The 18310-nt window shown below is 39.0% G+C and overlaps 1 protein-coding gene and 1 non-coding gene across 2 annotated transcripts in view; one reads left to right on the forward strand and one right to left on the reverse strand.

Annotated features, from left to right (window-relative positions):
* The first annotated feature begins 622 nt into the window (after positions 1 to 622).
* Positions 623 to 748, forward strand: LOC123571179 (U4atac minor spliceosomal RNA). Its single transcript, XR_006695354.1, has one exon. It is a non-coding gene; the product is annotated as a U4atac minor spliceosomal RNA (small nuclear RNA).
* A 6172-nt stretch (positions 749 to 6920) lies between these two features.
* The window catches only part of IL23R (interleukin 23 receptor), an 86782-nt gene continuing 75392 nt past the window's right edge, over positions 6921 to 18310 (reverse strand). The window contains exons 10-11 of the mRNA XM_005543084.4: positions 12500 to 12590; positions 6921 to 9914 (exon numbers count right to left, since the gene is read on the reverse strand). Coding sequence (XP_005543141.3) covers positions 9264 to 9914; positions 12500 to 12590 — 742 coding nt within the window. The 3' untranslated portion in view covers positions 6921 to 9263. The remainder of the gene's footprint in view (positions 9915 to 12499; positions 12591 to 18310) is intronic.

Raw genomic sequence — 18310 nt, forward strand, 5'->3', positions numbered from 1 at the left:
GGATTATAGGCATGAGCCACCGTGACCAGCCTGCCAGTGTTTTCAAATGTTATTTAATTTAATGTTCTCAACGAATGGCCAGAGGAAGATATTAATAGGATCCTTTTTAAGGAAAAAGAAACTGAATCCTCCTGGTTAAGGGTTTGCTGGAAACCACATTGCCAGGATCTGAGAAAGGTGGATTCTTTTTACTTATTTATTTATTTATATTTATTTATTTATTTATTTTTGAGATGGAGTTTTGCTCTGTCGCTCAGGCTGGAGTGCAATGGTGTGATCTCAGCTCACAGCAACCTCCACCTCCCCAGTTCAAGCTATTCTCCTGCCTCATCCTCCCAAGTATCTGGGATTACAGGTGTGCGTCACCACACCCAGCTAATTTTTTGTATTTTTAGTAGAGACAGGGTTTCACCATGTTGGCCAGACTGTTCTCAAACTCCTCACCTCAGGTGACCTGCCTGCCTCAGCCTCCCAAAGTACTGGGATTACAGGTGTGAGCTACCGCATCCAGCCACAGAGGTAGATTCTAATCTGATCTGTGTCTTCTAATGCCCACTGTTCTCCCATTGCTTAATATCATCATGTGCTAGGCTGTTCTTGCATTGCTATAAAGAAATACCTAACCATCCTTTTCTTGGGGTTGCACTACTGTCTAATGAGTGCATAATGAGGGCGGTACTGCTAATGCCTATACAACGCACCTGCATCAACTAGAACTTTGCTTTACCTTGGTATGATTTTTGGAAAAATGAAAAACCTCTTTTCCATGAAATTGAAAAAAAAAATGTTTTGAAAAGAAAAAAAAGAAATACCTCAGGCTGGGTAATTTATAAAGAAAGGAGGTTTAATTGGCTCACAGTTCTGCAGGGTGTACATGAGGCATGGCACTGGTAGCTGCTTTGCTTCTGGTGAAGCTTTGGGCTGCTTACAATCATGGTGGAAGGTGACGCGGGCGCAGGCATCTTACGCAGGGAGAGCGGAAGCAAGAGAGAGAGAGAGAGAAGGGAAAGGTGCCACACACTCTTAAACAACCAGCTCTCTTGAGAACTCACTTACTACCAAAGAGATGGTGCAAAGTCATTCCTGAGAGATCTGCCCCTGTGATCCAGTCACCTCCCACCAGGCCCCACCTCCACCCAATACTGGGGATTACAATTCAACACGACATTTGGTGGGGACAACATTCAGACTACATTACACCACTTCATGTTCTAGTGTAAATATATATTTTGCTAATGTTAAATCAAATGTATAATAGATCATTGGTTTGGACTGAGCTCCTGTACTAGGCCCAACAGACAAAACCAAAGTGGAGTCAGTCATGCTGAAGTTCTACACCAACCTGCCGAAACTAGGATCTTTATCTGACCTTTCAACAAACCAGGACACAGAGATAACAGCCAAATCCCTAAACAGGCCAGTTTTCGCCAGGATGATAAGAAAGTTCCTTAAATCAACCTCCTCTGCTCAGCTCATCAGAACACTCATTCTGTTTTATAGTATGAGGTGTTGCCCGATTCTAGAATTGCAAATAAAAGCCAATTAAAATTTTTTAAAAATATTTTTTTAAATTCTTTATTCTTTTTAATAGTGATAGGGTCTCACTATATTGCCCAGGCTGGTCTCGAACTCCCAAGCTCAAGCAATCCTCCCACGTCAGTCTCCCAAAGTTTTAGAATTATAGGCATGAGCCACGGCACCTGACCTCAATTAAGATCTTTTGTTTTTGTTGTTGGTTTTGTTTTTTGAGATGGACTCTCACTCTGTCGCCCCAGCTGGAGTGCAATGGTGCGATATTGGTCTAATGCAACCTCCGCCTCCTAGGTTCAAGCGATTCTCCTGCCTCAGCCTCCTGAGTAGCTGGGATTACAGGCACATGCCACCATTCCCAGCTAATTTTTGTATTTTTAGTAGAGACAGGGTTTCAGCATGTTGGCCAGGCTGGTCTCGAACTCCTGACCTCAGGTGATCCACCTGCCTCAGCCTCCCAAAGTGCTGGAACTACAGGTGTAAGCCACAGCACTTGGCCCCAAATAAGATCTTAAAACTAAATTTGTTGTGATTTTGTCTTTTGACACTAAACATGATACCCAGTCTTGAAGTCATAGAGAAAAATGGCAACAGATTGACTACATACAACTTTAAAACTTTTGTTTGGCAAAGGAAAACATGGAGATAAAAAGATAACACACAGGCTGGGAAAACGTATTTAGAACATATATAACAGAAAAGATTTATGTTAAGCACTCCTGCAAATGACTAAGACTATAACCAACAACTCAGTAGAAAAATGACCAAAGAATATAACAAAGGTGAACCAAAAAATAAGAATTATAAAAAAGCAATAAACAAATAAAATATTCAACCTCATCTTCTGAAAAAATGCAAACAAGATGCCCATCAGGTTGGCAAACATTTTACATACTAATAATATTGGCATACTCTTTTTAGAGAAATAATTTGTTATACTTACCAAAATCTAATTTTTTTTTTTTTTTTTTTTTTTTTGAGACAGGACTCCCGGGCTCAAGCAGTCCTCCCACTTCAGCCTCCCAAGTAGCTGGGATCACAGGAGCACACCACCACACCTGGCTGCAAAATGTAAGTGACTTTATCTTCCTTTCTTTCTCTTGACCCAGCAATTCCACATTTAGGTATCTGTCCCTGACAACCCAACACATAAAATTCTTATATGTGTATAAGCATATGTACAAGAGAAATTATTAAAGGAATAGGTATACTAGTGAAAAATTGGAAATAACCTAAATGTTCATTAATAGATTTAGTAAATATATTATTGAAATTTATTCTATAGATTATTAGGGCAATTGTTTAAAAGAATAAGGTAAAGCTATGTATAATGATATATGAAGATTTCTGAAACATATTGTCATGTTAAAAATAACATGCCATAGGACAATATCATATTTCACCATTTAAATAAAAATAGTGGGAAAAGCCCCATAACTTGTTGAGAGTCATTACCTTTGATGATGGGATAGAAGTGGGAAAAAAGGTGGGTGAATAGGAACCGTCACTTTTCACTCCCTTTACATTGGTATTACTTTGATTTTTAAAAAATGTGTTTTCATGAATCACTGTGTAGTTTAGAAATATAAATGCTTTCCCTTTATTTTACTATTGTATTCTTTCTCTCTTGCTCTCCTCTAATAAAATTCTCAGGCAGGATGTGACAGAAAGAAAACAGTAACTTTTACTGACTTCCGTACCTCACACTTGGGTTCCAGTGTTTGGCTATTTATGATTTCCTTCCTGTGCTCTGACAGTCTCTAATTTTAGGTATGCCTTTATGGTTAGAAACAGCTTTTTGTTTTGTTTGAGTTTTTAAGCCAACAATCTCAGGAAAGAGCTATGCTTCCGTAACACTGTCGTTTAGGGGTTTTTTTTTTGGCCCCCATCTCATAAAACTAGCCCAGAATGCTTTTACTACCCCAGACAAAAATGGACCATTTAAGAATAGGTTCCTAATTTGTTGTTAAACGCTAATTATGAGAATTAGATAATAACTTGTATTCCTGAAAATAAGCATAATGGGAAAGCGTCTTCGGGAAATTGATGGGAATTCTGGATATAAAAGATGCAGTGTGGTTATCTTAAATTGAAAAGTGAAAATAGCAAAATGGCTAAGAAAGCCTTAACATAAAACATTAATTGGGGTTTAATGATGTAATCTTAGCAGTGGGAAAGACACATAATAACATTCTATCAAATCTTTGTTAGCCTTCCTTGTAATTTTGTCTTAACTATAGCATCGAAGAAAGTTGTGTACAATTCATTTTATGAATCAGAATCCATTTATTTTATATTGTTTTCATTCTTTTACCCAAGAGACATTCATAACTTGTTTTTAATCACTTCTTTGATTTTAAACCAATAGTGTCTGCCAACTGGGTAATATTTCCCATTAAAACATTATCTTCTATAATTGATATAATTGCTTCATAAAGAGATAAACCACAGCATAATTCCACAGTCTTTGGGTTTATAAAATCTAATTATGTTCACAACACAATATTTTATTCTTAGTGATCTTAAAAAGAACATAAACTTGAACAAAGCCCAGACATTTATGGTAAAGTAATTGGGAAAATCAAGTTAATTATTGCATATAGAACTGCCTCTATTAGCAGCCCCTGAGACAAAGCCCTTTTTGCAGTCATTAATCTGAGTATAGGAAGGTTTGGTTCTGGTCCCCTGAGCCTGCATTAACAGCCTGTGGCTGAAGTGCAGAGTAAGGTTCAGTCCTAAAGTACTGGCTTCTCAAGGTTTGTCCAGGACCCCAGTCTCCTAAGTACAGAAGAACAGAGCTCCTAGCCTCAGCTTTTCATGTTACTTCAGAGGCAAGTGTGGAGAAGAGAGAGGGAGAGGCAGAGGGTGCAGGTATGACCTCCAAGGTGTGTTTCAACAGGAGATTTGCTTTCATCCATTTTACATTTGAGGATTCTAGAACAGATTGCTTTTTTTTTTTTTTTTTTTTTTTGAGATGGAGTCTCTCTCTGTCACCTAGGCTGGAGTGCAGTGGCACAATCTTGGCTCACTGCAACCTCCATCTTCCAGGTTCAAGCAATTCTCCTGCCTCAGTTTCCTGAGTAGCTGGGATTACAGGCAGGCACTGCCATGCCCAGCTAATCTTTGTATTTTTAGTCGAGATTGGGTTTCACCATGTTGGCCAGGCGGCTCTCGAACTCGCGACCTCAAGTGATCTGCCTGCCTCAGACTTCCAAAGTGTTGGAATTACAGGCGTGAGCCACTGCGCCTAGCCAACAGATTGCATTTGGAGAAAGACAATTGTTAAAATTTATTTTTGAAAACCTTTGCTCAATGCCATAGTCATGTGCTGTCTCTTTGTGAAAGGGAGAATGACTAAATATGTAAGAACTAGCCACTCAAGGGAACATACTGGAAGGCCAAACAGCAACCCACATTACCTGAGAACCACATCTTAAAAACTCATAAGCCTCTCTTCAATACTGTTTATAACTAAAAAGAAATCCTAATTTTAGTCTGGGTGCAGTGGTTCATACCTATAATTCCCAGTACTTTGAGAGGCCAAGGCGGGAGGATTGCTTGAGCCCAAGAGTTTGAGTCCAGGCCTGGGCAAAACGGTGAGACTCTGTCTCTACAAAAAATTTAAAATATAGCTGGGTATGGTGGTGTGCACTTGCTACCCAGGAGGCTGGGATAGGAGAATCGCTTGGGCCTGGGAGGTTGAGGCTGCAATGAGTCATGATAGTGCACCAGCGTGAGTGACAGAGCAATACCCTGTTTAAAAAAAAAAATGAAAGAAATTCTAATTAAACACACACACACCTGCACGCACACAAAGCAAACACCCCTAAACTGTACTTGACTTGCACCTCCTCCTATTGTTTTTATGTTAGAAAAGGGAGGGAGAGGGAGAGAAAGATACTAGAACAGGAGGAAACGATATTCCTTAATCAGCATTAGTGTTGTCCAGAACTATGGCACTCCATTTTGCTTCAGCATTCTTAGGTATTAACCTGACTTTCTTTGTATTTCTCTTCCCTTCTTCCCTCTGATTGGTAACTTGAGAGGCTTTTTCTCTCTTCTTCCTTCCCCTTTACCCATACCAAGAAGCAGGACATGCCCCTTTAGGAATCAGCGACTTAAAAGATTGTGAGACTCAGAGAAAGAAAGTTAATAATAGGCCCAAGAGCTAGCTAGAAAGATGAAAAGGTATGCACTTGTCCTCAGAATCTGCAGAAAATTCTGGCTTAAGAAAGTAAAGATGGGAGGTGGGGTGTGGTTAGGGTGGGAGATAATCATGGGCAAGTTGTACAGGAGGCAAAGAAGTAAAGATATTAGCCACTCAAGACTTTCTCTATAGAAGGATTTGTCAGTGGCAAGCTGGCTCCTACCTGGGACTCAGATGAACGTCAGTATCACTTCTTGGGAATGATCTTTCCTGACCACCTGGTGTAAAGTGGCCACCGAGTTGCTATCCACCACATTTTCCCATTTTACCTCTCTACACAGCACTTATTATCTGACATTTTCCTCTTTTTTTCTGCCTCTCTCCACCCCCTACCTCTGGCCTCTTCCCCACTAAAATGTAAGCTCCTTGGGGGCAATGACTTGTCCTAATTTACTGTCTGTCTCTTCCCCCTAGAATATAAGCCCCAAGACTGCAGGGATTGACTTGTTTTGTTAAATCCATATCCTTCAAAGGGTGTTGCACATATAACAGTGAGGGCATTCAATAGTTCAACGAATCCTTCTTTAATAAAAGATTTATAGAACGAAATCTTTTCTCCCCTGCGAAGGTTGCATTGTGATAAAGCAGCTTAAATTTTTCCCCCGAGTTGGGACAAAGGCAGGTACATTGTTCCCATTGCAGGTATAGCCTCAATTTCTAGTCCATTGGGACCAACAAGGGCTAATGGCAAAGATAGAATCAGAAGTGTATCTTTTGTGCTGAATAGTGATGTGGGTTAAGACACCACAGAATGAGAAAGCAGCTTCCTTCCCACTCTAGGGGGCGAGAAGGAGGCACTCGCTGCAGTGGAAACATTTGCAGAAGATCAAATAATGCTGTAATCCTTTAAGCTTGATAAAAGCTTTTTTTCATGTGTGATAGATTACAATTATAGTGAAATGTACTATAAAAATATTCTTCACATGTTACCAGATGTCTTCATCAGGTTTGCAAACATTAAAGATTTATCTTAGTCTTTCGTTATTTCGAACTCAAATACTACCTCCTTCTTGGCTTCTTTATGATCCTCCTTTTGCAAAAGAATCAAGCAAAGGCATATGACAATTTACAAGTCAAGATATTTAAGATTAGCATTTCATTAGTGATTTAAAATATATTCCTTTCAGAATATGCAAAGTACAAAAAATACATACATATTTTACGATAAACAGAATAGAGTTTTACATCAGGGGATACTTTTTTTTTTTTTAACACAATGAATAGTAATATCCCTTTTGGAGCAAAATGGCCTTAGTAAATGATAAAAAGCAAAATAAAGAGGATTGTCAGTGCAAAAAAAAAAAGATAAATTCTGATTACTTATATGCTGGACATTAAGAAGTCTTGAATGACCATATGATTTATTATCCAAATAAGGGATGCTTCTGAGAGTGAATGAAGGCAGTTACTGGTCATAATTAACACTGGGACAATGGACAGAAACCAGGGCAAACTGGGATATATACTCAACCTCATTTCAGGGATATTTAATGACCATAAAATTGCTTTTAGATTTTTGTCAAGAAAAAAAAAAGTAAAACAAAATAGTCTGCTCCTTTGCTAAGGACATAGTAAGTAATGAGTCTTTTTTAAGTTAACTGCTTGATTTTTCATAATAAAATTAAATGACTAAATATGAGTATAAATTGACAACTGTTAGAGGAGATAAAAGAAATTCAGTTGGTAATCTACCTATTTTAATGAATGAATGAATGAATGAATGAATGAATGTTTATTTATTTATTTTTTAGAGATGGGGTCTCGCTCTGCTGCTCTGGCAAATGATCATCAATCATGGGGCACTGCAGTATCTAACTCTTGGGCCCAAGTGTTCCTTCTGCCTCAGCCTCCAGAGTAGCTAGGACTATAGGCATGAATTTACATGCCCTGCTCTACTCTATTTTAAACTGTTCCGGTCATTCGAAAAAGTTGTCCTTGTCCATAAATATTAATCACAATAGTCTGCTGGGTAACATTTCTCAGCTTAAAATATGCATTTCACATTTTAAAGATCAACTACTTTTCCATACTGACCTCATTGGTAGACGGATTTAATCTCCCACCCCAGTCCTTATGGATTGTGGCCATAAGGAGCACTGCTTGGGAGGCTTCTGAGGCTACTTGTACAGCTCAGCAGAAAGGCGTGTTCTGATTGACTAGTGATATCTGCAGGAGACATGGGATATGGGGCAATGGAAGGTTCAGCAAGTATTTGCTGTCAAAACAGGTACTGAACAAATACCTGTTTTAACAATAATTTTCTAGCATATATCTGGTTTGTAACCAAAAAGTTACATCTTGCTGATCCTGCATCTGTTACCTCTCATAGATTCTACTATAGTGTAAATAATATCCCAACTATGCCACAGGAGAACAAGACCATCACTCTTGATTTAAATGAAGACAGCAACCCATGATTCCACACATCATTGTTTCATAGCTCTGTTACTCCCAAATCACACTAAGATCAAATCCCTGATACCTGAATGGAGAGTAGGGGAGAAAAATAATACAACAAAGACTAATTAACTTCTCTTCTGTTTCTATTCTTCACTTATTTTGTTATTTGGGGCTACATTTTTATCTACTCAAGAGAACTTTAAGTGATAAAACGAAAATTAAACTTGCCTCTCCCTTTGCAAGCAAACATTAGTTATTCTTGTTTTTTTTGTTTTTTGTTTTTTGTTTTTCTGTTGTTGTTGTTTTTTGTTTTTTTTTTTCGCTCTTGTCGCCCAGGCTGGAGTGCAGTGGCATAATCTCAGCTCAGTGCAACCTCCGCCTTCCTGGTTCAAGCGAGTCTCCCGCCTCAGCCTCCCGAGTAGCTGGGATTACAAGCACCTGCCACCATGCCCGGCTAATTTTTGTAATTTTAGTAGAGACAGGGTTTCAGCATGTTGGCCAGGTTGGACTCGAACTCCTGACCTCAGGTGATCCACCTGCCTCGGCTTCCCAAGGTGCTGGGATTACAGGCATGAGCCACCATGCCCAGCCTAATGACTCTATTTTAAAGGAAAATTTTCAGTATTTATTTTACTACCAGGTATTTTGCATTATTTACCCTTTCTGTATACAATAGAGAGCTGTTTTGCATCTTTCAATGAGGGAAAAGACAGAGGAAATAGTTGACACTTCATAAAAAATATCCAAATAATGCTGTTTTTGTGCCTGTATGTGTGACCATGAAGCATGTTCCACCTTCGGAATCTCTCTAATTTTAAGAAATGAGGCAGAAGAATGGCTAAAATTAAAAGGGCATGGAGCTCCTGGAATTCTCACGTGGTAATGGTAGGAGCACAGAATGTCACTACTCTGGAAATAAGATTGGTAGAACTGAAACATATGCTTATCATACGGCCCAGGAATCCCCTACCTAAGTATTTATCCAAGGGAATGAAAACGTGTCCACATGAAGATATGTATGTGGATACATTTTTTCAAAAAGAGGCAGAATTCAATTTCTATTGCAGGGTAAACCCAAGTTCAGATTGCAAGGCAGCTTTCTCATGTTGATTTTGATCACACAGCTCTACTTTTCCAAGAGTGAAATCCTTTTGAAGTGGCTTTCCAAAATACTTTGTGGAAAATAAGAATTAATAGATGGCAACTCCTCGTTCATGATCCCCAAACAGGAGACAAATTCATCAGGAAGCAGGGTCTGTTCTGGAATAGTTTCACTGGGTGAATCGTTTTCCAAAAGCATGGTGGTTTCCTCCTCTACTGAGTTTTGTATGTCAGGAGAACTGCATTCTCCTTGATTTAATATGAGGCTTAATTCTCCAAGAAATAGTGTGCTGCTTGGTGAATTCACGCTTGAAACAGAAAAAGCAAAATTAGGATGCTTTTGTGACCTGGGATTATTTCCTGAGTCTAAGGAGTCAACTGGTGGTTTAAGTGTTAAGGAAGTGATTTCATCATTATTGCTGAGACGGCTTCTCCCAGGCAGAAAATTTGAAATTTGGGGTTTATATCCAGTGTTGAGATCAGGAATATACACAACCGTAGTATTGTCAAATAGCGAGTTTTGCAGGTAGTCTCTTGTCTCCAGGGGTCCTGTATTCTCCTTCTTGTAGTCTGTAGGCTTGTGTTCTGGGATAAAGATTTCTTTTATCTCTGTAATCGTGGGATCAACATATAGGACCTGCTCACTGGAATTATTATTCATAAGTTCATTATTTTCCTAGGAAAAAAAGACATTGTTTTGTTTTACAAAAGACATTTAAAGGAACCAACCAGATAATTGAATGAGGACTGGAATTTTGCTTTCTTTCAACTTTGCTTTCTCCCTCCCTTTTCTCACATTGTTTATCTTCCCATACGATTTCCTCCTTTTGTCTTTTGTTATCCTGCTTGCTTCCAAATCTTTATTAAATTCTACATGAGAAGACTGGAGAAAAGCAATAGTAAAAATAATCCATTTCTTAAGCACATTTCTCAGTTTAAAAGTTTTAAAGAGAAAAGTTGAGTCTTACATATTAACTTATTACTTAATTTTAGGGCCTTTTAAAAATTGGTCTTCTGAGGCAAGAATATTAATATTAATATTTCTTGTTACAAGAAAATATTTTGTTGCTTAAATAAAAAAGGTTGGGGAGAATCCTATTTTGCTCACATACTGAGAATGAGCATGTGACAAACGCTTGGTACTGAGGTTCTCAAGGTGTATAGTGGCTGGGAGCAGTGGCTCAGGCCTGTAATCCCAGGACTTTGAGGTCAAGGCAGGCAGATCACTTGAGACCAGGAGTTTGAGACCAGCCTGGCCAACATGGTGAAACCCTATCTCTACTAACAATACAAAAATTAGCCAGGCATGGTAGCGCAAGCCTATAATTCCAGCTACTCGGGAAGCTGAGGCAGGAGAACTGCTTGAGCCCAGGAGGCAGAGGTTACAGCGAGCTGAGATCATGCCACTGCACTCTAGCCTGGGTGACAGAGCAAGACTCTGTCTCAAAACAAAAAACAACAAATAAGTAAATAAATAAATCAATAAAGCTACTCACAATTCAGACATATTTGTGATGATCAGGAGGGTGGGTGAAGGTTTTTTAACCTAATGACTTTTCTGGGCAATAAATGGACTTGAGGCCTTCCAACAGATGGCTGGCCTTCCTGGGCCAACTGTTACCCAACACAATTATAATATTATAGCTCCCTGTTATGGGCTGAATGTTTGTGTACTCTCTCCCCAGCCCCCCCATGTTGAAACCAACGTGATGTTATTTGAAAGTGGAGCCTTTGGGTGGTAATTAGGTCACTAGGGTGGAGCCTTCATGAATGGGATTAGTGAAGAAGAGACAGGAGAGAAACGATTTCTTCCTCTGCCATGTGAGAAGTCAGCTGTCCACAAGAGAGCCGTCACTAGCAAGTGAATTGACTGGCTCCCTCATCATGGACTTCCCAGCCTCTAGCACTGTGACAAATAAATATTTGTTGTTTAAACCACCCAAGCAGACCAAGACACCATTCCTTAGTCTCTTGGGCAGAAAACAAAACCTTATCTGAGGGAAACCCTAAGGTTTGCCTCTAATTCCAGGAGCCCAGAATAGAAGGGGAATGTAGCAAAGAGGGAGTTCTTGAATAAAGAGACATGAAATGTCATTCCAATGTTCTTTGGGCCCAACCTCCTTAGGGAGCTTGCCAGGTCTTGGCAAGAACAGCACAATGGGTGTTGCTTCAACAAAAAGCTTGACGTGAGGAGTGGCTGTAGTAAAAGCTGGATGGTGAGTGGATCAGATCACAGAAGTCTTGTGTTACAGAACTCAGACTCTATTCTGTTGACCAGTTGTCTTTGAACTTTTAAAAAGTATTTTATTTTTAGCCTAGAAACCCTTTGTTCAGATGACATGAGGTTGGGGAAAGAGTTAGCTAATAGGCTCACCAGGGCTTGAAACAGAGTCACTTCTATTTGTTTTACAAATACCTCATCTTCTTACCCAACATGCTGTTCTAACTCCCAGGTGTCCCCCTGACTTTGAATTTCCTCTGTTTCTCCTGAGCAACTCCTCACCTTTCAGTGACTTCTCTCCACTCCCATCACATGTTTGGGCTCATTTCTATCATTGCACTTACATCACCGCATTGTGAGCCTTGGATGATGTGTCTGTCCCTTGGATTGGGTTTTGAGCCCCTTGACAGCCAAGCCCGAGGGCCAGGGGTTATCAGTAACACACATAGCTTTAGCTTGCTCCTTCCCTCCTTTATAATCAGTGAAGTCCCTGTACCCTCAGGGGCTTCCTGGTGTGTGGCCTTCTCTTCGCCAGAATGGAAACCTAGCCCACCCACGTGACACTATTGTTCACAGTTCTCTCATACTGCTTTTCTCAAATTCCACCGGGTTTAAAGAGTAAAATGATGTCCTTCTTGGGCTCCACCTGGCTCTCCATCTCATGTGAAACAGAAGCCCTTTGAGTCTTTGAGGCTCATTTCATTGAGCTTTTCTTCCCTACTCCCTTTGTTCCTGAAGACATCTACCAATTGCTTGGTCACCAGGTGACTCGTGCATGAGGCCCACAATCTTCCACTTCACGTTTCTCTTTTGAACAGTTTTGTTTCTTTATTTCTTCCGCTTTCTTTCCCCCAACTCTATTGTCTCATCTCTTTTATGTATGGTTTGAAACAGGTACAATTTTGTTTTTACATATGTCTATATAATTATGTTAATATGTGTGCACATTTATTTATTTGAATGGAAATTCTATCCTAATTATTAGACTGCACTCTTGGTCTCAATTGCCACTCAGTTTTTGTTGGATGATGTTAGGTTACCTGCAGCATTTTCACAACATTGCTGTTTTTCATATTAGGAATATCTTCATAAAGCCATTTTGGTATTAACAATAATATCCTTCTTTTAATCCTAAAAAACAAAAATGACACATTAGAAGAAGCAGGCAATCATATAGGAGATTAGGAAGTCAACTACAATAAAATGTATATTAAAAATCAAATTTCCTAGGTCGGACACAGTGGCTCATGCCTATAATCCCAGCACTTTGGGAGGCTGAGGTGGGAGGATTGCTTGAGTCCAGGAGTTTGAGACCAGCCTGGGCAACATAGCCAGACCCTGTCTCTACAGAATATTAAAAAATTAGCTGGGTGTGGTGGTGCGTGCCTGTGGTCCCAGCTACTTGGGAGGCTGAGGTGGAAAGATCGCTTGAGCCTGGGAGGTCAAGGCTGCAGTGAGCTTTGACCATGCCACTACACTCACTCTGGGCAACAGAGTGAGACCCTTACTCAAAGAAAAAATTAATTAAAAAAATCAAACTTCCTGATGCAGAAGCTAAAGTTTTCATCTCTTACTTAATGAAAATTAAGTGGGAAATTGTGTCATTATCTTTTCAGATTTTCCTCTCATCTCTATTGCTCTGCTTCTTTTAATGAGCAAAAACATTTCAAAACACTCACACTAGATTCAAGATAAGTGGGAGAACCATCCTAGCAGTGAAACTGTACACATATTAAATAGAGCAAACTACTATAACCAGAAGATACCCATGTGGGAAAGTCTGAAAAACTTAAGGGATATTTTGTAGAACTTTCCAAGGTGACCATAACTACCGAATATTTAAAAAGAGAATGTTACATAACAAAGCTCTAAAATTTAAGCTCTTCTAATTCTAGATTTTGTAATTATTTCAAATAGGGTAGTAATGATGGTGATAGCTCCAAACTTTCTTGATGTGGATGGAGAAGGAGGCTGGGGAACATGTCTTGCAGTTGTGTGGCATAGTGAGAACTGGTTTCTACCTAGACTGTGTGCTTATTAAGGATCAGTGGGGTGGGGCTTTGGAAGGAAAAGGGAGAAGCCATAAACATCCCACTTCTTCCCCCAAGCTATCTATTAGCACTGCCACTGTGTTTAAAAACACTCTCTGCATTGACAGCACAAATTGGTTTGGGCAAAAATGTTGTACCAAGAACTTAGAAGAGACTAAACTGATCTCAGACAACTTTTTACATATTAACAATGGATCTGTTAGCAACAGATCAAACTTATTTGTTTACATAGGTTCTTTAAGAATCCGTACTAAATAACAACCAAAATGGCTAAGTGAACTTTGCTAGCCCAATTTGACCTTGGACTTCAGGGTAAAAATTATTTCTTTACCCATCTTTATACAATGTCTTATGACTCCGTTCTTTTTTGTTTTGTTTACTAATTCACACTTTCCTCTGTATTTAAAATTAGACCAAATTAGCAAATTCATGCTATTAGAGTAATTTTTTATACAGCACACTGATACAGTGAGAATATATATATTATATAATATATATTACAAAATCCTTTTAAAGCTCTTGTTACCCAACTCCTGCCATGCCAAGTGGCCAATATTTCTGGCTTTTGAACTTTACCTCCCAGAGGTAAAGGAAGATTCAAGACAATTCATGGAAGGGAAGAGAATCAACAAATGGTAAAGTTCATGCAGGTATCAAACCAGAAAGGATTCATTCCTTAACCCAGGACTATATAATATATAATATATTATAATATATAAGGAATATATAATATATAATAATATATATTATATAATACATAATATATATAATATATAATATATAATATAATAAATATATATTATATATATATATTTACCTACTTTTGATTTTATTATGTTTAAAATGTTTTGGGCTGGGCACGTTGGCTCACACCTGTAATCCCAACATTTTGGGAGGCCAAGGCGGGCAGATCACTTGAGGCCAGGTGTTCGAGAGCAACCTGGCCAACATGATGAAATCCCATCTCTACCAAAAAACACAAAAATTAGTTGGGCATGGTGGTGTGTGCCTGTATTCCCAGCTACTTGGGAGGCTGAGGCACGAGAATCACTTGAACCCAGGAGGTGGAAGTTGCAGTGAGCCGAGATCGCACCACTGCACTCCAGCATGGATAATAGAGTGAGACTCTGTCTCAAAAAAAAATAGTAATAATAATAAATAAATAAATAAAATGTTTTGCTTTCTCTTGCTTACTTCTGTTTCTGAACTAAGGCTTTTATAGATAATAGTTGTATTAAATAAAAGTATCTGTTCAAATGTAAAATAAATATATTGAAATTATCTCATGTTTCATCTTTTTAAAAAGAGTACTTATTTAAATAATTAAATGAGCAAAGAATTGCCCTCTTTCCTCCTTTGTTGTCACGAATTGAAAATTAGTTTTTAAGTTATTCTTAGTTATGAACTTAGTGTTACTTAAACTTTTACACTAGGACATGTTTAAATAATAACACAAATATTGATTTTTTGGGGGGTATTAATTTGAACATTAAAATATTTCAAGGGACTTTATAATCAAGTATATTTTAAAATAGCCTCAAATAAAATTCCATATTAGTTTGCCCTCCTCACAAGGGTATTAGGGATATGTTTATTAATGTGTAATTTAAATTTTGAAATATTAAGTTCTGAGTGAAAAACCTATCTAGATAAGAAATCATTAGTAGACTTTATTTAGAATAGCTCATTCAAAATATTTCTACGGCATTTGATTACAAATGTAAATGAAAGAAAGATTATTTCATGAAGCAAATGATGGCAAGAAGGAGAAACTCAGTGCCAATTTGGCAAAGAACATTCAAGTCAAAATTTGTGAGCAACTGGACATACTGGGGAACTGCCACACCAAACAACTCTAGTCAATCAGCAGCTTAGAAATACTCAATGCGGCCAGGTGCGGTGGCTCAAGTCTGTAATCCCAGCACTTTGGGAGGCTGAGACGGGCGGATCATGAGGTCAGGAGATCGAAACCATCCTGACTAACGCGGTGAAACCCCGTCTCTACTAAAAAAACACAACAAACTAGCCAGGCGAGGTGGCGGGTGCCTGTAGTCCCAGCTACTCGGGAGGCTGAGGCAGGAGAATGGCGTAAACCCGGGAGGCGGAGCTCACAGTGAGCTGAGATCCGGCCACTGCACTCCAGCCTGGGTGACAAAGCGAGAATCCATCTCAAAAAAAAAAAAAAAAAAAAAGGAAATACTCAATGCATCAGTAAAATTTAGAAATCTAAGTGTCTTGCTTTTCTCAAAGTCTCATTTTAAATAACTAAGCATAGATCTTTATTAATACCATCACAGGAGGGAAAAAACTGAAGGGGGCCAAGAGTAAGGAACTTTCGGGCTGAATGCTAAAACACCAACACAATTGGTAAGGAATTGACAAATTTAAAAGTTGCCACAATTCTCTTCACACTGATTCAAGCTGATTTGTTTGGGTGGAATTCAAGTGTCAAAGCAAACTAAATATGGCCTGAGAAGGACTTCATACCTCTGTATTTGCATCCCTGTGGATGAACTATAACCTAGCTTAACAGGCAGACAAGAGCAAAAACCTGACTTAGGAGTATGTGCCTGTAACAATAACTGAGTCTTGGCCGATCCCAGTGGACCATACTTCAACCACTTATAGACTGCTAAGTGTTCAAACTGCGTTCAAATAAGACAAATGCCAACCTGTAACCAACCAGCTGTTTCTGTACATCACTGCCAATTTCTGTATGTCACTTCTCTCTCTCTTTTTTTTTTTTTTTTTTTTGTCTATAAATTTGTTCTGACCACAAGGCATCGCTAGAGTCTGTCTGAATCTGCTGTGATCCTGGGGCTGCCCAATTTGCAAATTGTTCATTGCTCAATTAAATTCCTTTAAACTGGTGAAGTTTTTCTTTTACTAGATGGTGTCAGAAGTGGGATATGAATTAGACCTTCTAATGACTCCTAGGAGCACTGAGGGAACAAGCAAGGAACCTGTTGGGCCTACTTGTGTCCTTTGATCTCTCAGAGTAGCTGGGGATCATGGTAACTTCTCTCTTGAATTTCAGAGCTCCACAGATTTGTGTTTTGAACTCTCCAAGTTTCTTTGAGCAAATTTCTGTTCCAAACTGGGTTCAGAAGTCACAACAGAAACTGAACTGGGTCCAGGATGGGATTTGATCAGTAATTAACTGGATTGGATCCAGTTAGAGGCCTCTTAGATTTGACTAGGTCAGAAAGAAACTGGCAGTAAATGGTACTATTGCAGGGGTTGTAAAATTTGGCATTTGGAAATTCACAGGGATTTTTGTTTTCTACACCTTTGTTTCATTTTTCTTGCACATTTAGGTAGGAAAAGTCATTGGCTAAGTTTATCAAGGGAACCTGAAAGCAAAGCCAATATTTTAGGTAAAAATGAGATCCTTAATTTCTGAAAAGCAGAGTTCTTTCCAGTTTATACATTAGGTTTGGGAGGCAGCATAGTCTTACAGAAATCACAAAATCTTACTAAAGATAACTTACAATGGATCATTCCAAACGAACAACAACACACTGAAGTACATTTAAAAACAAAAAACAAAAAACTGGATGAGGTCTCCATCGTGTTTTACATCCTTGGGAGCTTGACTTTGTAGCCACATGGTGGTACTTTCTCTTGGTCTCTGCCTTCAAGGGAACAGGAATTTCAGGGTTCATGTCACAGTTAGCTCTAAAAATTATGTTGAGTAGTTAAAAGTCTTTGCAAGTTCAAAATTAACTACTCTGGAGTCCTTCTGGGAAGCACAATGGAGACTGCCCAGTACTGTAGCTCAGTAGCAAAAGTTTTTTACTTTCACAGTGGTGGCCTGGGTTCGATTCCTGGGTTAAGGAATGAGTCCTTTCTGATTTGATACCTGCATGAACTTTACCATTTGTTGATTCTCTTCCCTTCCATGAATTGTCTGGAATTTTCCTTTCTCTGAGCACCTGGGAGGTAAAGTTCAAAAGCCAGAAATATTGGCCACTTGGCATGGCTAAAGTTGGGTAACAAGAACTTTAAAAGGATTTTTTAAAGCGCACTATATTTAAGAGTCAGCTTAATTAAAAGTGGATAGTCAAGTTATAGGTATATTTAAAAGGCCTTTATGTCTTTTCTTTTCTTTTCTTTTCTTTTCTTTTCTTTTCTTTTCTTTTTTTGAGACAGAATCTCGCTCTGTTGCCCAGGTTGGAGTGCAGAGGCACAATCTCGGCTCACTGCAAACTCCACCTCCTGGGTTCATGCCATTCTCCTGCCTCAGCCTCCCAAGTAGCTGGGACTACAGGTGCCCACCACCATGCCCAGCTAATTTTTTGTATTTTTAGTAGAGATGGGGTTTCACCGTGTTAGCCAGGATGGTCTTGATCTGCTGACCTTGTGATCCGCCCGCGTTGGCCTCCCAAAGTGCTGGGATTACAGGTGTGAGCCATGGCACCTGGCTGCCTTTGTATCTTTTCTTTTTGTGGATCTTGTTTTGCTGAAAAAGGTTTTTTTCTTCTCAGTTGACTGAATTATTTTTCTCCATTTTGTCTTGTCACTCTTAAGGCACACATGAGAGGCCCTAAGATAGCTTCTGATAGCCTAGGACTCCTTGGGAAAAATAATGAAGGTGAACTGACCCTGTTTTGGAAAAAAAAACCCTCTGTTTTCCTCATGGAACCCCAAGAATTAAAAGCAAATAGATCTCTCTCAAAATCCGTTTTGACTTCCAGCTGTGCCTGCTTATTAGACCCCAGAAACTGCATGTTTTCCTAGCCATTTCTTGATGGGCTCCACTCCAAGTTCAGTAATCCAATGAAGAAACTGGCAAATGAA

Source organism: Macaca fascicularis, chromosome 1, assembly GCF_037993035.2.
Source record: "Macaca fascicularis isolate 582-1 chromosome 1, T2T-MFA8v1.1".
In the NCBI taxonomy this organism is placed as follows: domain Eukaryota; kingdom Metazoa; phylum Chordata; class Mammalia; order Primates; family Cercopithecidae; genus Macaca; species Macaca fascicularis.